The sequence below is a fragment of the Halichoeres trimaculatus genome, unplaced genomic scaffold (assembly GCF_033239565.1).
Source record: "Halichoeres trimaculatus isolate MK-OKI-2021-1 unplaced genomic scaffold, fHalTri1.1 fHalTri1_scaffold_17, whole genome shotgun sequence".
In the NCBI taxonomy this organism is placed as follows: Eukaryota; Metazoa; Chordata; class Actinopteri; order Labriformes; family Labridae; genus Halichoeres; species Halichoeres trimaculatus.
In genome coordinates, this window is record NW_027437195.1 from 28,958,875 (window position 1) to 28,986,242 (window position 27,368).

Sequence of the window (27,368 nt, forward strand, 5' to 3'; positions counted from 1 at the left end):
GTTAATTGCCCAACCAGAGTGAACAGAACACTTGATCTTCTATATGCCAACGTCAAAGATGCATACAGTGCCACTGCATTACCACCATTGGGCAGGTCGGATCACAATCTGGTTTTACTTCAGTCTTGTTACAGACCCTGCGTATTGAGGCAGCATGCAACTACTGTAACAATTAGAAAATGGACACCTGAGGCCAGTGAGGCTCTGAGAGACTGCTTTGAGTGCACAGACTGGAATGTATTGTTAGAAACAGATGAAAATAGTATAGATATTGATAAACAGGTTGACTGTTTTACTGAATACATCAACTTCTGTAAAGACAATATCATACCATCAAAGACTGTACTCCGTTTCCCCAATAACAAACCCTGGATCACAAGTGACATCAAGGATATCCTCAATCAGAAAAAGGAAGCCTTTAGAGATGGCGACAAAGAACGGCTCAAACTGGTGCAAAAAGTGCTGAAGAGGAGATTAAGGGAGGCTAAGGTGAAATATAAAAAGAAAATTGAGAGACAACTACAAAATAATAACATGCGGGAGGTGTGGAGAGGAATCAACAACATCTCTGGATATAACACAAAGACAAGGCAGCCAATTGTGGGTGATGTTGTACGTGCTAATGAATTCAACCAGTTCTTCAACAAGTTTGACACAGCGACCACTTCCTCTTCTACTGCTGCTCCTTCTACACATCTGTGTCTCTCCACCACTCCTGCTACATCTCCTCTTACACCTGTGCCTCTTCCACCGTCACCGTCTGTCACAGCTTTAGGAGTGAGGTTAGAGTTAGGAAGACTGTGCTCAGGGAAGGCTGCTGGTCCAGATGGTGTGTGTCCAAGACTGCTTAAGGACTGTGCTGCCCAATTGTGTGAACCCCTTCAGAGGATCTTCAACCTGAGTCTACAGTTGGGTCAGGTCCCGGCTCTGTGGAAAACATCTTGTATTGTGCCGGTACCAAAACTCAAATGCCCAGCTGAACTCAACGACTACAGACCAGTTGCCCTCACCTCACATGTTATGAAAACCTTTGAGAGGCTGCTTTTACGTCTGTTGAGACTTGAGGTCAAAGACACACTAGAACCTCTGCAGTTTGCATATAGAAATCATATTGGAGTGGATGATGCAGTTACATACATGCTCCACCGTGCCCTGTGCTATCTAGAAGAACCTGGCACCTATGTAAGAATTATGTTCTTTGATTTTTCAAGTGCATTTAACACCATCCAGCCCATGATATTGAGAGATAAGCTCAAAGACATAGGAGTGAACCCATCCTTTGTCTCCTGGATCACAGACTATCTCACAGAGAGGCCACAGTTTGTCAGGTTGGGAAACTGCGTCTCTGGGACGGTCATGAGCAGCACGGGGGCTCCACAAGGAACTGTTCTGGCTCCATTCCTATTCACACTTTATACTGCAGACTTCAAATACAACTCTGAGTCCTGCCACATCCAAAAATACTCCGATGACACTGCTATTGTGGCGTGTATCCAAAATGGACAGGAATCTGAATACAGGGATCTGATAAAAGATTTCTGTGACTGGAGTCATAGAAATTGTCTCCTACTGAACACCTCAAAAACAAAGGAAATGATTGTGGATTTCCGAAAGTCTGGGCTCTGCCATCAGCCTGTTAACATCCATGGGGTGGACGTGGAGGTGGTGCCAACCTACAAATATCTTGGTGTACATCTGGACAACAAGTTGGACTGGTCCCTTAATACTGATGCACTTTTTAAGAAGGGGCAGAGCCGTCTCTTTTTCTTAAGGAAGCTCAGATCAATTGATGTCTGTGGAAAGCTGCTGCAGATGTTTTATCAGTCCGTGGTAGCCAGTGCTTTGTTTTATGGTGCAGTCTGCTGGGGAAATAGTTTAAAGCAGAAGGACAAGAGGCGACTGGAAAAACTGGTGAAGAGAGCTAGCTCTGTGGTTGGATCCAGTTTGGACTCACTGGAGGCTGTGGTGGAAAGGTATACACAGAAGAAAGTGGAGGCCATCATCCGTCACTCTGATCACCCACTTCACAACATCATAGTCCAGAGGATCAGCAGCAGGGGACGCCTTACCTCTGTGCGCTGCAGGACCGAGAGGTTCCGAAGATCATTCCTCCCTGCAGCCATCAGAGTGTACAATTCTCTGCTTGGAAGAGTGCCCAAACAACTTGAATTTCCCTCCGGGGATTAATAAAGTATGACTTATCTTATCTTATCTTATCTTATCAGCTGACGCTTGCGCGAGCCACTGCTAATGTGCTCGCGCTAAATGATAAGCTCCATGTGTCAAACGCGGGTGTTTTTAACGCGTGGTTGTTTGTTACAAGGTGTTCAGATTAATTCTGAGGGTCTGAACTGGAGATATGACTTCACTGTTTGTCTTCAGACTGATCCACTGAGAGCTGTCAGCTGCTTCATTAACATACACGGTGTTGGGAAGGGTGCGTTTAATTTGTCCTCCCAGTCTGCCCTGTTTGTAGACCATCTACTGTGGAGGGATGTTGTTTTCACAAAGTAGGGAGCTGCATTAAAAAAAAAATTGTGATATAATAAATAAAATATAAATTCTCATAATGCTCCTATTACTCTCAGTTTCAAAGATAATGATACCAGTTTCGTCAGCAAGTGATGAGAATCAGTTCTTTGAGAAGTAGTAAAAAGACAAGAATCAGGAAAAAATGCTTTTTTTTTTGTAAATGCGAGTCTTCTCTGTGAAGTTGTGAACAAACGTACTGTTGAACACAAAACAATGAAATTGCCATTTTGTGTGCGCATCAATTTCTTAACATTATGAAATTAACAATCGCTCACAGTACTTGAAAAGTTTGAAAATTGACCTTGAAACTCCTTGAAAAGTACTTGAATTTGACCATGAAAAATCTGTATGAACCCTGTTATTATATTAATCACATTTGTTTCCAAGGACACACTGACCTTGTCTGATGCTCAAAAGAAAAAGTTGTTGCAACTTCAAAGGATTTGGTAATATCCATTAAGGCCAAGATTCAGAACCATATCAAAGGAGCGTTGCTTTGCAGTTAAAGGAGCCAGTTTATGGAACAACCTGTACTGATACTCCAAAGAAGCTAAATCAATTTTTATCTTAAAAAAAGATATGATCAAAATTTATTAAAGATGCTGTGAGGAGGATCTGTTCTGATTGCACTCCTTCGCCACCTTGTGGCTTGGAGTCTCCGCACACTGTTGGAAATTACATTTAGCAAGGCGTGTGTTTGTTTTGGAATTAAATAGAGATCAGATCAAAACAAATGTTTTTTGCTCAGTTCAACTTTTTCACTGAGTACAATGTGTCGAGATAAGGGACTTATCAGTTTACAGTTTGAAATGTGACATCAAGCAAATGTCGTAGCAGCCGGCTTTATGTTACCGCAGTGCTCTGACGTATCTGTAGGCTAATGTGACAACAAGCTAACTTTGTCAGTTTGTAGCGTAGTTTAGTAGTCGGCTATATTTATCTCTACTCACAGCGCGGTGCTCTGAGACGTGTTTGTAACGTGTAATGTTAGTGAATCCTGGTTCTGTCCTACCAGAGCTCATCTACCAACTCCAACCTCACCAAGCAGAGCTAACGTAACCTGGCTCTTCATTTTATTGATAGACTCTCAATTTTGAACAGACCACTGCAGAATAACTGCTGACTGTGGGCTGGAGGCAACATTAGCACAAACAGTTTAGCCACCATGTTGTAGAGTGATACAGCCCGAGCTAACGGCTAATTAGCCTGTGTTCTATCTCTTCTCATAACCATAACTTCTCGTCAGCCGACGTGGTGTCGTCATAAAAACAGAGATCAATCTGGTCCTGGACAACCGGATCTGAAAGCTAAGAAGTAGCAATTTAAAATAACCTGTAACCTGTTTCAAGATCACTTTCAAACTCCTCACAGCCCCTTTAAACAAATACAGGGGAACAAGATAATCTTAAACTAAACAATTTTTTTTTGTCTTTTGGTTCTGTGGCAAAAAAGAAATTAGCATGAGTTTTTACATTTATTACTGTGTATTTGCTCGTTTGTCGTCTTTCTGTAAGAAACTATTAATGAAAGTCAAGCTGGCAGACAGTTTTTTTTTTTCGGTTTTGTTTTTATTGAATCTTTGGTGAGAGACGGGGCCAAAAATATATGATGTTTTCTTCTTTCTGCTCCTTTTTATTTATTTGTTTGTTTGAGTTTTTTTTTTATATATTTATTTTTATGACGGTAAGAATGAAATAAAGACCAGCTAAACTAAACTACACAAATCTTTGCAGGAAGACTTGTATCTCCTGTTCAGCTGAGAGTGAGAGGGGAAGGTTGTTGCCTCTTTTGTGTTATGACTGAAAACATGAAACTTTAGAAGTTAACTTAGCTTCAAAACTTGAAAAAACTGCCTGCTCTATTCAAATTTGATGAAATCCACTTAAGATCACAAGTTAACACAATACCTCCAAGATTTTTCTTCTGTGCCGTCTGTTAGCAGTTCATGGCAGTAGCTTCACATTAAATACAGAAATATAAAAAGACTCTTGATCTTCTGATCACAATATCTGCAAGAACCAATATCCAAGTTTACAAATTGTCTAAATGTAAGATAGTTTTAAGTTTTTAACTCTGTTTTTGGCTGACTGAGCCACCCACCATCATTTTATTCTCAGTTCCTCATCATTTGTAATATTTCTGCATTTTGCTCCGCACCTATTTTTGGCTGCTCCTGTGCCCCAGTTCCCTCTTGGGGGATCAATAAAGTACATTTAAAACTTCCTTACCCTGCTTCCCTTCAGGTAACACTTTCAATAACACAGGCAGCCATAATAACAGAGCAGTGAGAGTTGTTTTGGGCATATTTCTGGATTTATGAGACCATTAAACGGCAGCTGTGTTCCTGAGAGTTAAAGAGAGGCTCTAAGATGTAATGTACTATGCATCAGTGTTAAGCTTTCCTGATGGAGAAACACACTAAGCTGTGTCTTAAAAATCATCAAGGTGGAAACAGAAGATCTCACAGATAGTCTCCCCTTGTCTGCTCTCTAACCCGGTAACCTCTGTCTGTCCATCATCACTAACTCTGTTAACCCCAGCAGGCCTGTGTCTCCAGTGTCTGGACCTCCATCACTCACTTCCTTATCAAACTAAGGTTAGCCCTCCCCCTCCTGACTCCTCTCCTCTCCCTCACCGTCTGATCATTTTCTCCTCGAGGGAGTGATCACAGATCCTGCAACAACTCTCCCAATCATGATCAAATAATTCACCAAAATGTGATTGTTTGTTTTGTTATGATATGAAATCCTTGTGATTTGTTTTGTCTCAATTTCTTTCACACCTAGAGAAAATTTTGAATTCAGGTTTGATCCTAGCTAAGCTACAAGGGTGGGAGGGAGTGGGCTCGTATTGAAACGGTTAAGGACCCCCCCTCAGAGCGCTGATGTGTTGAAGCCTCACCCACAGAAAAGAGGCCCAGAGATTAGAAGCCTGTAATGCGGTTTCTGCCTACGCATCAATTTAGATATCAGGTTCTCCAGGCTCAGCGTGGGGTCCTCTGAAGTCTGCTGATGATGGAAAGACCTGGGGGAGGCTGACTGCAAAGTAAATTTTGAGTTCTGGTCGGAGCAGCTCTTTACACCAACTTTTTATGATCTGGATCCATTTGTATATCTTTTTTTTAACATATCGTCACCCTTTCAAAGTAACGCCTTAAAGTGATAATCCGGGATGGAACAAGTTGGGTCCTATCACAAGGTTTAGGGCAGAAATTACCCCTACAGCAGTGTTTTTGTGCAGCAGAAGCCCAGAGCGCTCGCACCAAACACCCCCTCCCTGCTCCTCTACAGGTTTCCTCTGCACTTAGACGGGGCCATATTTTACTTGACCAAAAACACAAATAAACAGACTCCCACAAAAAAAATCTGATATCAGTCTACATTCACGCTTTATTTAGAGAATTTTCAGCACGTTACTTTCACACAAAAACACCGCTAAATAAGGCTCTAGTTCTCATCGTGTCGTAAAACGGCGCTACCTCTGCTGCAGAGCCACAACTGGCTACGAGGCGCTCGCCGCTTAGTGTATCAGCCCGCGCATGCGGGGTGCCAGATATTTCAAGAAGGGGTTGAAAAGAGTAAGAAAAGTAGTTTCTTCTTAGTGCTCTATCCTCTCTATCAGATTTTCTCCTCTTGCACCCTTTTCTTAAACTCTGCACATCATCAATCTGAATCACCTCCCCCCTCCTCCAGACTCCTCTCACCTCTCCTCACCCTCCTTCCTGTCCTCCTCCCACCCTGTCCACATGGCCACCAGATCCTGTCTGAATCAGAGGCCAGTTCCCCTCCCTCTTTGTGCACTGTGGGGATCCATCCTACAGCTGATTGGGATCAAATGACAGCCACTGTCTTCTTCCTCCTCATTAATTACCACACATCAATGGCTCGGTGCTGCCGCGGTGGAGTCCTGATAACACACACACGGGTGCAGATGTGTTTTTAAAAGTACGCTGAAATAATGTGTGTGTTTGTGTCCCTGTCAGGTCGCTGCCACCCTCAATAACCTGGCTGTCCTCTACGGCAAAAGAGGGAAGTACAAAGAAGCAGAGCCGCTGTGCAAGAGAGCGCTGGAGATCAGAGAAAAGGTGGGTCAAAGGTCACCGATCACCATGACTAAACAGATTCAGCAGCAACAGAAACCATGACGAAGCAGCTTTTTCACTTCACCCCCAAAGTTCATCTGTTTTGTTCAATCCCTTAGTCTTAAAACTTTCACTTAAAACAAAAGTTTGACTTCATGGCTTTAACTTCCAGACAAACTCTGTCCTACTTTGTCAGTCACCGAACACCGAGGATTTCACTCAAAAGATGTTTCCCATGAGTCATTGGTTTCAGAGGCTGCAGAATCAAGGACGCGCTTCCTGCCAAGCCCTGTCGAACTGAAGCACAGCTCATTCAGCCCACAACAATAACAGTGACAGATTTACTCTCACAACCATTTCTGGAAGTGAAAGCTGTCCGTGTTACCAAAACAGCGTCCTCTCTAAGCTGGCAGCTGCAGTTATTCACACCTAAAACCACAACTGTCACTAACAGTTTGATCATCGTCTGCCATGAGTTTGTGAAAACCTCTCAGCTGTAGAAGGTTTGCGTCTGGAAACACCTTTTATTCTTCATCCATCGTCCTTCAGCTCCTTCCTTTGAACAAATCGTCTCTGACTCTCCGAGAATGAGACGTCAGCTTTGGTTAAGCTGAGCGATGTCATTTTCCTCGTGCTACTTAAGCTCAAATGATAACGCTTCGCTGAGGCTGGGAGCTTCACCCCCGTCGCTGACAGGGCGAAGCAGAGAGGCTGCTGCTGTTGTAGTAGTTTTTTTATTTTTGTAGATTATTAGGAGGAGCTGCTCTGATATTCAAAACACTGACCACACACACAAAAAAAAAAAAAAAAACTTGTTAAAAGCCACTCTTCTGTGTTAGAAAGCATTATTCATAGACTGGTCCAGGGATATTTTTCTTATTTCTCGAGCTCCCTTAGTGCAGCAGAGCTCCACACACACACACACACACACACACACACGCTGCGGCCTGTACAGACTCAATCCTACTCACACTGTCCGACTGCCCTAAATAATTACTAGAGCAACAAATGTGCATTAATCCAACTCCAGACCAAACTAACGAGCAGCTACTGAGCGCCCAGCTGTGTGAGGAAACTACTCAGACTTTAAACGAGATCAAATGACTGAAATCTTTCAAAATTTGGGGCTGAAGACGTTGTTTTTTTGAGGGGTGAACTCGCACTTCTTGGTGTCTATCTGACTGTTAACTGTTAGCATGAACCTTAAAGAAATCTCAGACATGTAGCGAAGCAGTGAGTGCAAGAGGAGGATGTCTTCCTCAAGGTGAAAGTTCAGTGTTAAAACCAGACGCCACATGTTTCTCCACGAGCAGCACCAGGCGGAAGCTTCTCGCCCAGGAAGAAGAACATCCAGCCAATCAGACGGCTGGAACTCAATTATGACCACCCACTCCCACCAATCAGAGAGATCAGTGAGAATGTAAACATTGGAGCTTATAGAGGGATTATTTGTTTATCAACAATGGTGGATGTGCGCGCAACTTGGGTGCAGAAGCACTGTGGAGTATAATGGTTTATCAACCGATGTGGAGGAGTTTACCACCAAAAAACACATTTCTTAACTTAATGTCATCACTTTGACGGACGGCAAACAGCTCCCAGGTTTGTGAAATAGCAGTGAGTGGACAGAAGAGATCAGCAAGTGGACAGATATTAGGTGGACAGATGTTAGTACCAGAGAAACTAGCGTGTACCCAGAGACGAAACACAACTGTCAGTCGGTGCTCATGACTGCTTTATCCGTGGACACTTATCAGACTGTGACAGACCAGGACGTAAACATTGTTTCGTAATATTCCTTAATTTTACTTTGGTCATAAAATCTGTTTCTGTTAATCATAATTTATAGGTTCACTCATTATTTACTGTCTATATTGAGTCTATGTTTGGTCAGAGCCTCAGCCCCAAACCAACTTTTTCATTAAAAAAATCTGTATTTTGAGAATCATCAGTTATTATTGCTTGTTGCAGTCAAACCTGGTTAATTGAGGTTGGATAAAGAAAACACATTTAATAACACAAACGCAGACGTCACTGGTGTGTCAGAGTAAAGTGTGACCCTGTTAACTGGTGACTCTTGGCCGTTAATCACGGCTGCCGTCAGCTGAAAGTCACCAGTTAGCATGGTCAAAACACCGGTTGCGCTGTAACGGTGGAAACTTGACAGAAGTTGCATCTGTTGTGTAGTATTATTTCTGACAGCTGTCCACAGAAAAATACGCACATTTTGATGCTTTTAACAGGTTGAATTTAGTGTTTCAAAAACGCTAACTCGTCTGAATGAATGGAGCTAAACGCTACTTCTGCAGTCGAATGTGTGCACATCTTTATGATGACGTAGACTGATAATCCCTCTATACTTCCTGCTAGCATCATCGAGAACAGTGTCTTTCAACCTTTTTTGAGCCACTGCACATTTGAAGTCCCATGGCACACCACCAACCAAAAATGAAACAGAACAACGCTCTGTAGCCTAATGCAAAAATATCACATAGTGAGCAAAACCGTTCGCCTGCTTGTTTTGAAGCATCGGGTGGTTCATTTAGAAATGGTGCTAAGCTAACTTGGGATGATGGCACTGTTGGATAGTTTTTTGCCGCACACCAAGCACGCCATAGTCGGTTTCATTGCATCCTGGTGAAAGTAAATCTGAATGAAAGATAGATTCTGCTGTACAGCCTTGAGTCCACCATCTTTGTTTTCTTCTGATTACGCTACCTGTCGCATGCATTGCTTCAGCTGTTTTATTTCTCCTGTCTCAGAGTGTCAAGGCAGTAAGCTACTTGTTGCCACCTACTTACATAGAAGAAAGTACATTACTTTTAAAGCACTCCTACTCAACAGTGGTGTTATTCATCTTTTAGACCAATCAAGTGAAATTGGATAATTTCCTACAGTAAACCTTACAGTATCTCACAGCACACTAGTGGTTGAAAAACACTGATCTAGGAAGCAGAACACCAGCAATAAAAACAACAGCAGCAGCTGGTTATTGGGATAAAAACTAGATACTAACAACTGAGGTGAGCAGTAAAGAGCACAAAGCAGCAAAAGTTTAACTACTCTGAATTTTACCTGCTTGCTGCATTTGCACAAAACCCTGATTTACTGCAGAGTTGGCACTTTGGCGACTGGGGAAAGTCTGAATAAAGTAGGGTAGTATTAAGTAACTTTTGAAGCACTTATTAAGTACAGCATCAGGATTGTGTTCCTTAAACCTAAATTTGTCAAAAACCCTCATTCTTGTTAAATGTTTTGCAATAGAGGCTTTTCAGCTTTATTTCAGATTGAGCATTTTTTCCTAAGAGCTTCATGGAAAACCACAAATTGCAGCACTTTGTGTATTTGACGGCCTCTTTCTTTAAACGGGACCCGAGTCTCTGCAGCATCCTGCTGATCTCCCACCCTGAGAGGCTGTCACTGCCCTATAGGATGGCTGATCATCATTCAGCCTCAGACCTCAAACAGACCAATCTGCAGCAGTTATCTCAAACTAAATTCCTTAAGGGATAGACAGAAAGTTCAGTTTGCTGCTTTCTCTGAAATGTTTCACCTGTTTTTCTCCTGATATTAATGAGGTGGTTTCTCGGTTAGCAGCAGCCTTCAAACAGAATACTTTCCCTGACAATCTCTTTCAGATTCTCGTCTTTTCTCTCCCTTCTGTGCTCTCAGCCCCTCTCTGATCTCTCTTTTTACTAATCTGTCAGCCTTCATAAAAGTCTCTTCCCACCTAGACTCTAATGATCCTTCTGCATCTCTTTCACGCTCACGTTAAACCTCCTTAGCGCTCAGGAAAAAGCTTACTCTGCAAACACTTCCACCTGAGGAGATTATTTTTCATGTTGTTCTGTTTCTGTGCTCCGTTTGGCTCAGCGCAGACAGGAGAGTATAGCTGTCTGTGCTAATGCCGCTTGTTGCTTAACCTGTGTTTGTTCTGTTTAATCAGCTTTTATTTAGTCAGGCAGGTCAAAAGTCCACCAGGCTGGCACGGGTCAGATCTTTTAGGAAACACTTGTGTAGGTCCAGACTGGCGTCCTGCTCGGGTTGGGGGCTGTTGACCAAATGGCACATTTTTCTCCACACACTTTGTCTTCTGGAGCTGCTTTGGTTTGGTGTAATGACTGTTTTGGTTACCTCCCTCTCTGTTTGCTTCCGTCCCAGGTGCTGGGGAAGGACCACCCAGACGTGGCCAAGCAGCTGAACAACCTGGCCCTGCTCTGCCAGAACCAGGGCAAGTACGAGGAGGTGGAGTACTACTACATGAGGGCGCTGGAGATCTACCAGACCAAACTGGGCCCTGACGACCCCAACGTGGCCAAAACCAAGAACAACCTGGTGAGAGGGGAGAAGTTACCTGCAGACACTAACATGTCTTTTTTGGCACAGTTTAACCCTGAAAAACAAACAGATGAGACTAAGTTTTGAAAATTTTATAACGATAACCTTTGGTGAATATCTCCACAATCAGGCTAGATTTAGATTTTAAAATGACAACTAGGGGCCAAAACCAGTGCCAAGGAAAAGTGGCACAAACAAACACTGTTGTGAATCCTCTTGAAATATGTTTGATGGTTCTCAAATGGTGGGTCAGGCCCCAAAGGTAGATCGTGAGGCCTGTACTAGCCATTTCACAGTTGTTCATTTTGTTTTTTGTCTCCTGCACAATCACCACTAAGATCAGGTCAGAACAGTAACCATGAGGCCCTTATGAAGCTGGCTTCCTGTCCTGCATATCTCTAGTAGTGGTGGAATGCTAGGTATTTAGAGATTTGGGGTAAATTGACAAGAAAAAAAATGTCATTTAATTTTTTTTTTTTTAAAAACTAAAAAATTTAAAAAAGAAATAAATTGGCAAAAAATTTGAAAAATTTAAAAAATTTGCTAATTTTTCAGATTTCAAATATTTGCAAAAATGTCAAAAAATTGAAGTATGAATAGTTTTTGAAAAATTTGCAAAAATGACATTTTTTGGAAATTAAAAAAATTTAATCCTCAAAAAAATTAGCAAAAGATAAAAAAAAAATCAATTTAATAGACTTAAAAAATTAAATTCGAAAAATGCAAAGATGTCAAAAAATTGCAAAATTTTTAACATTTCAAATATTTGCAAAAATGTCAAAAAAAAAAGAAATTTGAAAAGTTTTTGAAATTAAAAAAAATATTGCAAAAATGACGTTTTTGAAACTTCATTTCCCCCCAAAAAATTGCACAATTAAAAAAAAAAAGTGCAAAAAAAATTTTATGAATTTTCCCCAAAAAATATTGAAACTCAACTTTTGTATGTTATCATTTTTAAAAAATATTGCTCAACCCAACGTTTGGGTTTTAGTGACTCCATCCACACAGAATTAAAATCTGTATTTTCTTCCAGATTAGTCTTTTTGTAGATGTAGTTTTCTTCCCAGGGCTGTAAAACTTGAGGTTAGCCACAGGTGCATGGAAAGTTGGTGGGCTGTTGATGTTGTAGGAGGTGAAGTAGAGCGGTGGCAGGTTTTATTGACAGATGGGATGAAGATTTAGTTCAACTTAATGTTAACACAGGATTTTATTTAGTGTCAGTGTCTTCATTTATCAATACCCTCTGTAAGAAAAAAAATCAAGAAGTCACTGCAAAGGAATATAAGAGACAAAGGTTTCAGACCCCTGCTCTGTTCAAAGTTTTTAAAGAGTTGTGAACAAAACAGAATAATAACCCTATGTGAATAAAACATGCTACAGCTGCTGTTAATAAAAAAAAATCATAGCTTTCATGAAACCAGAAGAATGCTAACACCTCCTCACCCACTTCAGCTCTTACATACTTGGTTCTGTTTTCCAGCTCTCTGCAGTTAGTAAAGTTAGTCTGAAACTTGAGGACACAGCGGATCCTCTGAGAGTGTTTTATTGTCTCCATCCCTCACACGTTGGTCTCTTTGCTGACTCTCCACTCTTTGTTTTTCAGGCATCCTGTTACCTCAAACAGGGCAAGTTCAAGCAGGCTGAAACCCTGTACAAAGAAATCCTCACCCGCGCCCATGAGAGGGAGTTCGGCTCCGTGGACGGTGCGTCATGTGACTGGATTATAAAAAGAAATATCCAAACACAGATTTCAGCCCTAATCCTCTTATCCAAAGTGACTTTAAATGAGTCAAAAACAAACAAACCAGTCCCCCTTTGTCAGAGATTTCTGCTTTTTCCTTTTTCTGTAAAGGTTATGTTTTCCAGCCGCTGTTGTCATAAGAGAGGAGTAAACAAAAATGACCTTTCATGAGAAAAGTAGAAGACTTTTCAAAGCATGTCCTCTCTGGATGTCTAAGTCAGGGTTTGTTTCGTTTTGTGCGTCTGACTCTGTGTTTCTCTGCAGATGAGAACAAACCAATATGGATGCATGCTGAGGAGCGAGAGGAGCAAAGCAAGGTGACGAAAACCCGAGGATTTATTTCAAATGTTTGCTTATCTGTGGACTAACTTGTCATATAATTTATCCCCATGTTTTGTTGATTTAATGTTCTCAAAAACTTTTAAAATCTTCCAAAAATCTGTTGAACTGAGTGACACTGGCAGCAGGATGAGTCCTCAGACAGTTCGAAGAAGGATTCTCGTTACAAAGAGTGGGATTAGATGATGAAGTCTCAGTAATTACCATCTGATGCTGATGTCGGGGTTTGCATTATGATTGTTCAGGGACTAGCCAGACTGTAATCTCATGACTAAACACCCCTTTAAGTTATCTTTGAAGGTATTACGAGAGCCCCTTGTTTTGAAATGGGTTAACTGTAATCCTGTAATACTCAATCCATTTCGCAAGGAAGCTAACTGTCTGACCCCAACCCTCGGCTGAGTTCACGCAGACTCACTGAAACTATTTTAAAGTTATTAAAAAAAAAACTGTGTTTTTTTTTCTCGCAGGGGAAGCAGAAGGACGGCTCACCGTTTGGAGAATATGGAGGCTGGTACAAGGCCTGTAAGGTCGACAGGTGAGCGGAGACGGCATTAATACATATGAAGACTTGAGTATTTTTGAAACCTACGGTGGCCTGTAGGTGTCAGACGATTTGCAGAAATAATTAAATGAATGCAAACACCACAACACAACAAAAGTACAGTCACAGTGGGAGTTAGTCAGTTATTTACTCTAACAGACACAGAAAAGTTGTTTAAGAAAGTAAACAAATGTTTTCTTTTTTAACTTCAGCTACGATAAATGTAGCTAAAACGCTAACGTTATGACATGACTGATTCACAAAGCTAAATATAAGATGACACATTCCCAGTAGATATGGAAATATTACTATTATGAGGGATATCACAAGGTGAGACCCCGTAAAGTTACATTGATCAGAGCTGAAGTTGGAAAAGAAAACAACCGGTTATCATTTACTTCAACAACTTTTCTGTTTCCCTTTGGATAACTGACCTCTTTAAATTTCCGTGGCTTTTACACTTGTGTTGTGGTTGAACCAAGTAAATAATAATAATAATAAAAATAATAAAATAAAAAATAAAAAAATAATAGTGACAATAAATAGTTTTATAATAATAATAATAATAATAATAATAATTATTATTATTATTATTATTATTAATAATAATAATAATAATAAAGTTATAATAATAAAATAAAAAAATAATAGTGATGATAAATAGTTTTATTATTATTATTACTACTACTACTATTATTATTATTAATAATAATAATAATAATAAAACTATTTATTATCACTATCATTTTCTTGTTTTTATTACAGCAATGAAAATAAAAATACAATTATAAAAAATAATAATAATAGTAATAATAATAATAATAATTTGCTTATATAGCACTTTTTAATACAAGTAATCAAGCACTTCACAATATAAAGTAAAAACAGGTAAAAAAGAACAGCAAACAGGAAAAACCAATAAAAACAAATAAGCCAAGCAGTAAAATAAATCAATAGAAGCAAAACCAATAAAATCCAGATAAAAAAGATATAAGCAGATAAAAAAAAGAGGAAAAATCACAAAATTAAAGGTTTTCTGAAAAATAAGTCTTCAGTAGAGAGAATTAACAGGGGACTGATTGCGACAGTCTGATCTCCTCTGGCAGGCTGCTCCAAAGTTTAGGGGCTCTAACCAAGTTCATCCCTTTATTTTATTTTACTTCATTTAAGGGTCTGTAGAGGGAAATCATTAAGTTACTTGGAGAAAAAAAAAGGAAAACTAGCAAGAAAAGTCTGAAAACCTACTTCTTGTAGCAATTCTACACTTTCATATTCATGTGTATTAAATTCCATTTTGACCCCTCAGATTGATCCAGAGTAGAGGAAAAACACCCATTCAGACTTTTTGATCCCTTTGAATCGCAATGTTGAAACACTCATCTTAAATTCCTTAAGCTGTGGGGACCCTTTGTGGATCTTTGGACCTGCACCTCTGAATGAATCACAGCATCAAAGCGACAGTATTCACTTGTTGCATCTGTACTACTTTTTATTTCCAGTATGATGATGTGAAACATCATCTCTGCATAGCTGAAAAATCTCCTCCACTAATTATTATTTTTGACACATTTCCTCTTCTCCTCTGCAGCCCCACAGTGACCACCACCCTGAAGAACCTGGGCGCCCTCTACAGGCGGCAGGGCAAGTTTGAGGCAGCAGAGACTCTGGAGGAAGCTGCCATGCGTTCCAGAAAGCAGGTGTGGCCTCTGGGTGATGAGACAGATAACGCAGGATTCCTGTGTTCCTGTGTGTTAAACTGGGATAGCAAAAAGATCGCTGTATCCGGTCACCGCTTCAGGCAGATTAAAAGGCAGAAGATGTTGGATGTTGTGTTAATTTAAGGACAAGATGACGAATAATTAGAAAGTATTTTGGGACAGTAATACCCCTCTTTAATGTTTGTAAAAAAATAAAACAGAGTGGGATCTTAAGCAGCCTTCAACAATCAAAAAAATATTTCAAAAAACAATAATACCCCTCTTTAATGTTTAATGTTTTAATGACTCACTAGGGCCATAGAGACAGATACCATTTTCCCTCACTTTTTAACGTCTTTGTTCAAATAGTCGAGTAGAAACTTCAGCTGCTTCTCTCATTTTTCATGAATGGACTTAAAAGAAGAAGAGATCTGATGTAAACAAAAGATTTTGACCTTTAACTCGTTCAAAATTAGATTTCCTTTAAATTTAATTAGTGTGGATGAGAAGCAGTATTACATTGCAGATAAACAAGCATCATCATTCTTCCTCCTGTGATCCTGTGAGTCGTGTTTTTCCTCTGGTGAATAATTTATCCTTCAGTCGCGGTCAGAGGGAGCAGTCTTTGCCTCAGTCTGCGTTCAGCTGTGATAAAATCATCGGTCAAACTCCGCTGCTTCTCGTGGATCATTTCCTGACTGTACCCGTCCTGCTGTAGGACGTGCGTGTCTGCCAGGACCTGCTCTCATCATGGCGGGTTGTTTAAGTGCACAGCTTTAGTATTAATTGGATCGGATGAATTGGCGCTTGCTCCTGTCAGCTGCACCGCTCTCATGTGTGTGACCGTGTGCTGAAGCTGCAGGTAGCAGAGGCTCCTGGCTGTTGATTTAATTGGATTAGCTGAATTGGCATTTACCGCTCCTGTGTGTGTGTGTGTGTGTCTTTTTTTTTTTCAGGGTCTGGACAATGTTCACAAGCAGCGTGTGGCAGAGGTCTTGAGCGAGCCAGAAGCCCGCGAGAAGCAGCGAAGCCGCGAGAGCTTGACCTCTGACACAGTGAAATATGAGAGCGGGCCGGACGGTGGCGAGGAAGTGAGTATGAGCGTGGAGTGGAACGGGGTAAGTACAGTACACAGCCCTCAACACGTCCCCAAGAGTCTTTACATTCAGCTCAGACATGTTGGATAACAAACAGCCGGATCTTTCTGGACAGAAGCCAAACGGGACGAGTCCTGTGTTACAGAAATGAGCATGTCGACTCAGCAGAGCCAGTAAACCCCAAATACTGAAGAAAAGTCATCAGTAAGGTAGAAAAGCTTTAAACTCAGGAATTATCAAGTTGCAAACAAGGTTCTTCCAGCGTAGCAACCTGAGACTGCTGAAGTGAAGAGCCTCTGTGTTTCTGTAGCTTCAACAAGCTGTAGAGTAATTTACATAACGCATGCAGGCAAAAACAGCCCCACTCCAACTCCTCGAGCATCTCCCTCCCTCCTGTGCTGCTGTGGTGTTGCTTTGGTGTTGGTTTGTCAAGATCTTAAACATTAGAGTCAGACATGCCAAATGTAAATACGACAGATAGACTGATGAGGTTTTTTCAGAGCTGATACAGATTATCGGGGGCCAATAGGGATGGGAACCTTTCACATTTGAAACGATACAGTACTGATTCCCAGTACCTAGCAAAGTACCAGTACCAAACAGTACCAATTTTGGGTACGTTTTTGTGTTTATGTGGTAAAAAATATTAATTTGTTTAATAATTAAATATAGCTTTTTTTTACAATTTAACATATTTATTCTTGAATAGATCACCTTGCAATGCTGTGTTCATGTCCCGCATGGAAAATCACCTACTCTTCCACTCCCTCACAGTCACAAGGATGCATTTAGGTACCTAAACATGGTACCTTTTAACTTAACATGAATCAGTACCCGGTACTTTTCACATAATTCGGTTGGTACCTATAAAAGTACCTAATTTGGGACCCATCCCTAGTGGTCAAGTTGGAGTTAATATTCATTTGCAGCAAAAATGAAAATATTGGCATAAAAATCTGGGATAATACACTTAAAAAAATTACATCTTATTAAGTGTTTTTGTCTTATTTTCAGTAGAAATTGTCTTTTTAGACTCAGTATGAGCCACATTCACCTGACCTGTTCAGACAAATGTCTAATTTGAAGTTATTTAAAGACAAAAATGAGGTTTGAATTACCGATGCCGATGGAACAAGAGAAAAAGTTACTTTATTAAGACATTATTCTAGTTTCAAGCAAATTTTCAAGCAATATTTTTTTCAAGACCTCATTTTTGTCTTTTAATAACTTGAAACAAGACATTTTTCTGGACTAATCAGTTGAATGTTGCTCATATTAAGTGAAATAAAACCATTTTGATTAAAAAAGTTAAAAAAAACTTGTTAAGATTTCAGTTTTTTTGCAGTGTACAAAACCCAACTCTTCACTTTGTTTAAAGCCTTGAAGCGTATGTTTATCAAACAGCTCCCAGGCTCAGCAGCTGTCTTACAAAGTTAAATGAAAACTTTAAAAAATGAATAGTTCCCTAAAGTTTTCTACAGTGAGTCAAGTTTTCCAGAAAATGTCTCTGCGTGTCACCAATTTAATTTCTTATTAGCCAGTAAATACTTTGCCCCACGATAAGATAATCAACTAAAACAGTGGTTTCACACAAGAAAACAAAGCGAGAAAGAACATTTTGTGACTACAGCTCCGGCGCTTGGAAGAGTTTCCTCCAGATTCAGGATCGTATGTTTAAAAGCCAGGTGCAGGTTTCTCCTGGAGAGCAGCTAAAGTTGTTTTGTTTTTGTTTTTTTTCCACCAGCCGTCCCAAAGCAGCGCCTCAGTATCGCAGCATCCCGCCCACTCAGATCCCTGCATGGATGATGAGGCTGCAGAATATTTTTGCAACTCAACTCCAAACCTGTCTTCACAGACAGTTAGTGCATGTTGTAAAAAGCTAAATATATCATTATATATTGTCTTAAATAAGTCTGGAGGCAAGAATACCTTCAGCTTCCCTGATTTCATTCACTGGCACATCATCATCGTATCGCTGAAATGTGATTCAGGGTTTCCGTGGCTCCTGTCCAGAAAGATCCAAATGTTTTTACTCAGCTACAGAAAAATCCTCTCAGACCTCTTAAAAAGATCATCTCTGTGCTGATTGACTGCCAGACTTACCGCAGCACTAATGTAGTTTCTGCTTGTACTAAACTGTTACACTGGTTTTCATCAATGAGACCAAGAGGGAGATTCGTTGACTTGGCTGGATCTTAGATCTCTTCACAGTAGGTGCTTCAGTCGTAGTGTTTAACACCCAAACTGAGCTCTGGTCTTTATAAAAACTTTTCCTCCACTAAAACCTTTTCCTCTAGAGCTTCTCTGCCTAACTCTGAGTCTGAAAAACTGCTCTCGCAGCAGCAAAGCTCCTCTGGTTCCTCGTGTCGACAGCGCCCAGCTAACCCCTCTGCTGCAGAGCCACACCTCTAACTCAGCTGGTAGATTTTACAGTATCTGCAGTGTTTTCTCAGCCTCTGGTGACTGCAGCGGCAGATCATGTAGATGTAGTCTCTGTAGGCTGCTCGCCACCTCGGTCTTTAAGACTGCTGCTGCTGCTGCTGCCTGCTCACATAGCAACAGTAGTCATAGCTCCCCCAACAACCAATCAGCTTCTCCTCCACTTCCTCCAGCTCTGGGAGGTTTGGTGGAGACGCATCATTGTCTATTAGATACAACGTCCTGTCAGTCACCTGTTAGCCACAGCCTCCTGCAGACAATCACACACCAGCTGATTCTGTTTCTGCCCGTCTCATCTGGAGAGAGCTGCAGCTAGAAGTGAGTCCTGCCCTTAAGTTTTCTTTTCACCAACAGTTCATTTTCAGCCTGAAAGGTCACATTAACAACACTTAAAAAAAAACTCTAGTGCAGGATTTCAACCTCGACTTTCAAAGAAGCCATTTAGCCTCAGCTCACCTGGAGTAAAGTCATTCAGGAGCCAAAAATCAACTTTATCCTCACAAATAAAGACAATCAAGTGTAAAAAAAATTTACACATAGTTAAAATTAAGGAAATAATCATCTCAATAAAAACTTTAGACTTAAAGACTAAAATATTTTGGGAAAATTCATTAATTTTTTGGCATTTCAAAAATGTACAAAAATTAAAAAAAATCAAATCAAAAATATTTGCAAAATTTCAAAAATTAAAATAAAAAATTGCAAAAGCTTCTGAAATTTTAAATGTTTACAAAAGTTTCATAAGAAGTTTAATTTTTAAACTGTTAGAAATTTTTAAAAATTTGCAAACAAATTTTTTTCAAACAATTTTGAATTGTCGAAAATTAAAAACATGAAATTAAATGAATTTTTTTATGTTTAAGTTGTTTGAATCTTTAAAGTTGTACACATGATGTCTTGGTGTTTATTTTCAATAAATTTGCAAATTATTCAAAAATTTTGAAACTTAAAACATTTTGCAAAAAAAAAAATTGAAATTCAACAAATAAGCAAAAATAAAAAAATGATATTTTTAATTTTTGCTAAAAAAAAAATAAAAAAAGAAATTAAACATTTTGCAAAAAAACATTTAAAAAATTAAAAAGATGATATCCATTTTTTTAAACTTTTTTTTAGGTAAATACATTTTCTAATATTCCAAAAAATAAGAAATCCTAAAAAATTTCATCAACTGAAATCTGATTTTTTTTTTTTTCATTTTTGAGATTTCAAAAAGTAGCAAAAAAAAATTTTATGTTAAAAAATTGCAAAATTTTTGAAAATGAAATTAAAAAAAAAGATTCGGAGATGTTGATGAGATGAATATTTATTTCAACAAAATGTTAACTTGTGATTTTATTCAGTATCTATGTCTTAATCATCAATACTCTCTGTAAAGAAATAAAAATTCTTTATTTTAATATTTTTCAAGCTACACGAGGAGCCACTGCAAAGGAGTCAAAGAGTTGTGTGAGGCTCCAGAGACACAGGTTGAAGACCCTTGCTTTAGTGTGATATTCAACAAAATTATTACATAAAACATCCCAGAAGAGAAAAGGATTCAACTGTTGAATAAGATTTCTGCTATACTGATGAACCTAGTGTGACATTTAATAGAAAACTGACATAAAGTGACAAATATATGACTCATTCTGGACCCCACGTGTAAAAAAACTGCAGTTTTCATTAAACATCAGATTAAAGAAACACGGTTTGGATTGTTTGACAGCAGACTGATTTTGCATAATGAATTCAAACCAATGTCCTGTCACTTCAGCTGTCCTCTCTAATAAAGCAAACACTTCTGACAGACTGTAACTGACTTTATGAAAGCGTCAGATTGGCAGAAATCAATGTTCTTGGTGTTTACCCTCAGCCGTCTCCCTGCAGCTGTCAGAATCCATATTTTTTCTTCCAACCTGTCAAAAAACTCCTCACTTCCACCTCAGCTCTCTCTGCAGACGAGTGTGAAAACTCATTGTGAAAACCTTCCTCTGAGAAGCAGCGTGACTCATCAGTCTGTTCATCTGACTCCACATGGGCTCTGTACTGTACTCCTTCTGTGTCCTCCGGGCACGGGTTCGATGTTTGTGATCCTTAAACTGTGCTGTGTTTGTCCCCCTGTGTGTGTCTGTGTGCGTGTGTGTGTGTGTGGATGCATCCTCCCTTTGCATTTGTGTGACAAACTGCTTCCTGGTGTGCTAAATGGGATGTCGCCTGTTTGTTATTCTCTCCTCTTTTTGCTTGTTTTGTTTGGATGTTTGCAGCCAGAAAAAGACGGATAACTTAAAGGAAGTCAGAAAGTTTAGTCAGAGTCAGATCAAGTTAGCGTTAAGTGCTTAGTGCACGTGAAACAAAGCTTTATTCTTTACTTCATAAAAGATGTGACTGGGTTTTACACTTCCTGTCATGCATAACAAGCTGTTACAAAGGGTAAGTTTTTAATTTAGTAATCTGTAGAGGTACGTGTACAGCAGATAACCACAAATCTAAATTTAGTCGCTGCTGATAATACCTGGCTGCTCTCATGTTTCCTCTTCTGTTCGTTTTGTGATTTTCTAACAAAGTTTCTGACTCGATGTTTATGTTTATGCACTAACACTGCTCCAGATACAGACACAGTATCTCCCCATCATGTAAAAATGGGGCAGAGGCTCCACCTTGTGGCAGGTTTGGACAATTACACCACATTTAAAAACAGAAAGGAGAGTAGATATAGAGCCAAAACAATGACTTATTTTATGACAAATTTTATTTGACATCATTTTTTTTTTATCAATGACAGTTTATGATTTTAATGATGGTTTTTTTATCACACTTTTTTTTCCCTTGCTGACTTTTTTCAGTTTTCACTTTTTGTCACTCTTTGGGCGTGGAGAGAAGGGTTTGGGGGAGGGGCTATAAGGTCAAAATTTGCATATTGCGCAAACTTCAGAAATCATATAATCGTATAAAATAATAAGACTTGAATTCAAAAGCATTAAAATATATAACTGTATTAAAACTAAATGATGTAAAAAATTTCATTTCAGTGTTTTAAACTTCAGAAAACGTGTTCAATGCCATTTCCTGTTTCGATGCCGTTATACATTTTTTATAATACACATTTTTTTAATGCCAATGTTTTTTTTTTTTTGTTTTTTTTTACCAGTTTCAGGATATATTTTTAGATGCCAAATTTTTATTTTCAATACTTAACATTAAAGTCATTGTTCTGGCTGGAAAAAAGCACAAAAAGTGACGCTTGTTGCTTCGCTCTGATTGGTCCATCCAAATCTCAGCATCCCAAGCACTTCCTGATCGATTTTTGCTTCTGTTACATTTTTTACTCTCTGTGGTCTCATTTTTCTCTGTAAATTGAAGTGCAGCACCTCTAAAGATTCAGAAAAACCAAATAATAATAATGTATTTTATCTATAACGCACTTTACATTTATGGCCAAATCTCAAAGTGCAAAGAAGGAAAAAAAAAAAAAAAATTGATAAAGACAATAAAAACAGTAAAAGCAGTCAGCAATGATTATAAACAACAGAATTTTGCAACAGAACCGTTGCTATAGGCGGATGTAATTCAATAATGTCTGCATGTAGTCTAAAAAGTTTAAAAGATGTAATTTAATAGAAAAAAGAAAATCAAAAAATTGAATTTTTCTGATTTTTAAAATTAAGAAAACTAAGGAATTAGTTCATACAGCACATTTTTAGGTAAAATTGCATAAGGGACACAGGAAAAAAGTGGTGTGGTTCTGTCTTTACAGAATCTACAAATCCTGAGACCTCATTAGTTGATCGGAAAATTAGGTTTTTGCTTTTGTCACATTTTTACTCACTGTGGACTCATTTTTCACTGCAATATGAAGTTTGTCACCTCAACAAGCTCAGGAGAACCAGGGCTAAAGACACATGTAATTCAGTATCCTGAGCAATATAACACAACCAGAATGCAAGAAACTATTAAACAAAGAAAAACGGACATTTAAATTTTCTAAATATTTATCTTCAAGAAGCTGAATAACCATGTATCACATACTTTATTCTAGTCTTGAATCAATTTATTATCTTTTTTAATTATTAAAAGCTTTGAACACACAAGCTGTTAACTAACGAATGACAGTCAATACTGTTGTCACGTAGGATACACTCAGTTACCCTTAGAAACGGGAAAATCTGCCGATAACGCCACTTATTACAGCTTTGAACAGGACAAACAGTTTGTAAATGCCAGTCATTTTATAGTAAGTGAGTTTTAAACCTGCCATCGTTGAAGAGGGAGCTACTGTGTCTGATCTGCTGTTTTCTCACCTTGTCGGTGTCTTTAATTCACGGTTTTCTCTCCTCTTTCTCTTCTGCTGCTCCTGTCTTTCCCCTCCTCCTCCTCCTCCTCCTCCTTCACATCTCATCTCTCTTTTCTCTCTTTCTCCGCTCATCTTTCCTCCTGCTCCGTCTGACCGGCAGGCGTAACTCCAGATGCCTTGTAATGATTCTAAAAAAAACTTGTCTTCTGCATGACGGACGCCTCACCTCCTCTCACCTCGCCTCCTCACCTCGCCTCCTCACCTCGCCTCCTCACCTCGCCTCAGTCCCTTCAGCTTTGCAGTTTTCTCCAGCTCTGACCTCCCTCCCCTCCCTCTGGGTTCTGGTGGGATTCTCCACGGTCCGGGTCGGAGTTAGGATAACGCAGAGATAGCTTGAAATCCAAATTCTTGTGTATACCTGCTGTTTGTGGGAGAGGACGGTCTCCATGGCAACCACGGTCTTTCCTCTGGTCCAATAACATGACTCTGCTCTCTCCTCCTTCCTCCCGTCTCTGTAGACCGTACTGTAGGCTTGTTTTGTTTTTAGAAATCATGAGAGAGTTATGAATCTCTGAGTCCAACCGTTTCCTCTGACGGCCTGTGAAGTCTGACTCTGTCCATTTAGACCTGGACCCTCCGCTTTAGACCTAAAAATCCAACAAAGAATAAAAAATGTGCTGTTTTCTTTCATGGAAATAATCTGTAAGGAAGTTTTTTATCACTCCTCAAAAACCTCCAAAATGCTTCTTTATCAGCTTGTTATGAAGTGATGATGAAATATGATCGCTACAGTTAGCAGCGTGGTGTGCAAATTGATCAGATAACATAAAAGAGGAGAAAATTAATGAAAAAGTGGAAAGTAGGAATGTCTACATAATAAAGCACGCTGTAAAATAGATATTTTATTTATTTTGAATGAGATTAAGATAAATCAGTATAGGAATATGTATTCAGAGCTTCTGTACGCTTCACCCTTTCCCCCTAAAAAATAAAAAATGCTGGAAATGGATCAACAGGACCAAAGACTTTAAAAGGAATTTAACCAGTGAGAAAAAAAAGAATATGGCCAATACTCTGAGCTTTTTTCATGTGGATTTGTCTTCTTTTACTTTCATAATTTAATAGAAAGATGCAGTAGGAGTACAGTTTCTGACCTTTCAAAATAAAAGTCTGTTAAAAACAGGCAGTCAAGTAACATTAAAAGCTCCTTCATGACTCTTTGACGTGTGAAATTAGAAGTTTTGGCTGTCATTAGCTGTGTTTCCATTACACTTTTTCGCAAAATAAAAACGATAAACGAGAGCGTAAAAACTTTTTATCAAAATTTGAGAGGTTTTCTCGAAAATGTGGCGTTTCCATTACCTTTTTTTTATTGCGATTTTTACATTTTGCGCAATTCTAGGTGTAATGGAAACACAGCTAGTGTCCACAGACTTCCACACATCCTTTATATAGAGACGGACATGTAACACAGCGTCCACTAGAGGGAGCTACTTGTGTCAAGAGTACGTCGGACTGCGAAGGACAGTTTGAGTAAAGAAGAGGCTGAAACAGAGCCAGTGTTGATCTGTAGTATCTGAATCTGAATTATTTCCCAACTCAGCAGTTTAGAACTAATAATACAGAACTTTCCAATTACTACTGACAATTTGCACAATATAATATATAAATTAAAGTTTAAGGAAGCCAAATACTAGTGAAACAAAGGTAAAGAACGAAAGAAGTAACTAAAGAAGAAGATATTAGCATCACAAGTTTGTCCAATCAGTGACGCAGCTCAGCTCATGTGACTGACAGGCACCCAATAGCAGTTAGACAGGAAGCTCAAAGCCTGCGTCATATCCAATATGGCCCCCACCGACAATCGGCTTAATTTCTCTGCACAGGTCTCCACAGCTGCTGTCCTGATTTGTAATTTCTCATCCACCGGCACAATCTGTTCTTAAAACAGCTTGGCCATGAGATTTCCTCGACACTATCCTCCTGTAAGAAAACATGCAGACGGCTGAAGGCTCTTAACTCTACTTGTGTAAGGCTGAAAAATAAAAGTGTCTCTGTTATGGTCCCCTGTATCCACCTAATGTCAAAGCCCAGTCCCTCAAAGACCACAGCGTATAAGAAAAGGGACACCACAACCAAAGGTAAAATCAAAAATAATAAACAAAGAAAATCTGCACCTCCCACTACCCTAAGAAAACCGACAAATCCTTGGATCAAAAGAAAAACTATCGTAGATCTCCAGCCCAAACTAACTTGTTGGGAGGGAAAAACCAAAACCTGGGAGAAAGGAGAAAGCAAAGAATAAAAGTTAATAAAGAAAATCAAAAGAATTCACAGATAACAGTCTTAAAAGAGTCGCTCAGCTGGATCCAGCGTTGTGAACCGTATCCTGAGCCGAGACTTGATCCAAACCTGTTCACGTCTGAGTCTCCAGGTATAAACGATCAGAGTTGGAGCTTTATTCTTCCTCTGCTTCCCTCTTTCTCTGTGTTTCTTTCCGTGTTCACATCCAGACTCATTAGTGGTGACTCGAAGCTCGTAGTGCTGTAAATATCGTCGCCTAAATAACTCGTCAGCATGATCGAGTACTGAGCTGTTGACTGTGGCTCCTCTTAGAGGTTTAGTCTTTAGTTTGTTGCTGTGTGTCATCTGTACGCTCTGATATCAGACTAAACCATGTTTGGATGTCAAGAAGGGGACACGTTGGAGGTAATGTGGTGCGCCCCGCCTGTGTACCTCCTGTATATCTCTGTAAATAGACGTCTGAATTAACGTGGGGGTGATGTTGCATTTGTTGGAACTGTAGGACTTAATAAATCTCTTTTCTCTGTTCTCTGCTCCTGCTAATAATCTCTGCGTGTCCTGTCCTGTTTGTGCATCTTACAGTTTGTCTTTCTTAACTTCTAATAAAACCTAAACTCTTTGCTCACCTGAACCTGAGCCTGTCGCCTCTTTGTGTGTGTTCCCTCTCTTTTCTGTGTGTGTGTGTGTGCTTTCATAACACCTCCCAGCAGCAGCAGGGCTGTGCTGCTTCCTTTTTCTGACCTTTTTCTGACCGTAAACACCTCGAGGACTGAAAAGATTCAGCCAAAAAACTCTTTTAGTGTCTGAAACCTCAGCGGGTGTGGGGTGGGTGTCAGATGACAAAGATTCAATGAGGGAAACATTCAGCTTTCAGCTTCTTTTCTAAAGAGTTACACAAGTACAGGATAAAATAAACAGACTGTTTTGTCCACAGGGGGGCGCCAGAGTTGGCTCAAACTGGAAAACCCTCACAAAACCTTCAGTTTAGCTCTGATAGAGGAGATAGAGATCTCTACTTCACGTCTCATGTTCATATTTTTTCTGCATTAAGTTAAAAATGTTCAGAAGGTTGGTAAATGTTTTATTTAGTCGTATTTTTTGGGGTTATTAAGGTTTTTAGGAGCATCTGAAGTTATAAACACTCAGTCGTCACAGATTTTCTCATCCAGTGTTAACTCAGCACAGGTTTTTGTGTTCGTATCAGGGTGATGCTGGTTCCTTAAAAGATAAAAAAGATGTTTTTAAGGTTGTTATGAGAAGAGGAGATGGACTGTCTGAGAAAAACTCCACCCCACAAAAAACAAGTTGATGCTTCGCCGACAGAAGTGAACATCAGATTTAAATTTTGAAGGGAAAAACGTATTTTTAGATGTTTTTATCATCCAACATTAATCTTAAATATCCAGCTCTGTAAGTTTGTCACTGTGGCTTGAGTTCATATGAGAAAATGTAGAGTCTAACCAGACAAAACAGACTGAATTTAACAGTGAAAACCTCTTTATGACAAGCAAATGCAAGGAGAAAACACACCTGATATGTTTTTTTGAGTGGAAAAATCTGCTGCTGGTGTAAAAAATGCAAGTTTTTTCTTTTAAAAGCAATCTAGGTGTAATTTTTGTCTTTTCAGAACTTTTCTAGTGAACGAGGCTTTTTTTAGGTCTAATGAGACATTTTTGAGTAAAGATAAGACAATAACATTTGGTAAGATTTTAGTTTTTACAGAAAAAACTTCTTTGTTTCCACTTTGAACAGCAGATCTTTATGTCAGGTGGGCTTTGGGTGAAAACAGGGTGACACAATCTTCTCTCATGCTACCTTGAATTATCTCCCTACCCAGGGACCAAAGGGGAAAATGAGCTCTATAGCTAACTCTATAAAAAAATATGAATAGATGGTTAGAATAGACTAGAATAGAATACAATAGAAAAGAATATTCTTTGTTCATCCCTGAGGGGAAATTCAGCTTTATTTAGAAATGTCAGA

At 39.3% G+C, this 27,368-nt stretch overlaps 1 protein-coding gene across 4 annotated transcripts in view; it reads left to right on the forward strand.

Annotated features, from left to right (window-relative positions):
* The window catches only part of klc1a (kinesin light chain 1a), a 62,280-nt gene that overhangs the window by 25,122 nt on the left and 9,790 nt on the right, over positions 1-27,368 (forward strand). For 2 of the 4 annotated variants that reach the window (XM_074692817.1, XM_074692819.1), the window contains exons 7-13: positions 6,515-6,616; positions 10,775-10,948; positions 12,555-12,654; positions 12,957-13,009; positions 13,502-13,569; positions 15,164-15,272; positions 16,229-16,390. In XM_074692817.1, the coding sequence (XP_074548918.1) occupies positions 6,515-6,616; positions 10,775-10,948; positions 12,555-12,654; positions 12,957-13,009; positions 13,502-13,569; positions 15,164-15,272; positions 16,229-16,390 (768 nt within the window). Of the gene's footprint in view, positions 1-6,514; positions 6,617-10,774; positions 10,949-12,554; positions 12,655-12,956; positions 13,010-13,501; positions 13,570-15,163; positions 15,273-16,228; positions 16,391-23,241; positions 27,284-27,368 lie in introns of those variants that run through there. The other 2 variants (XM_074692820.1, XM_074692818.1) reach the window with 2 other exon arrangements.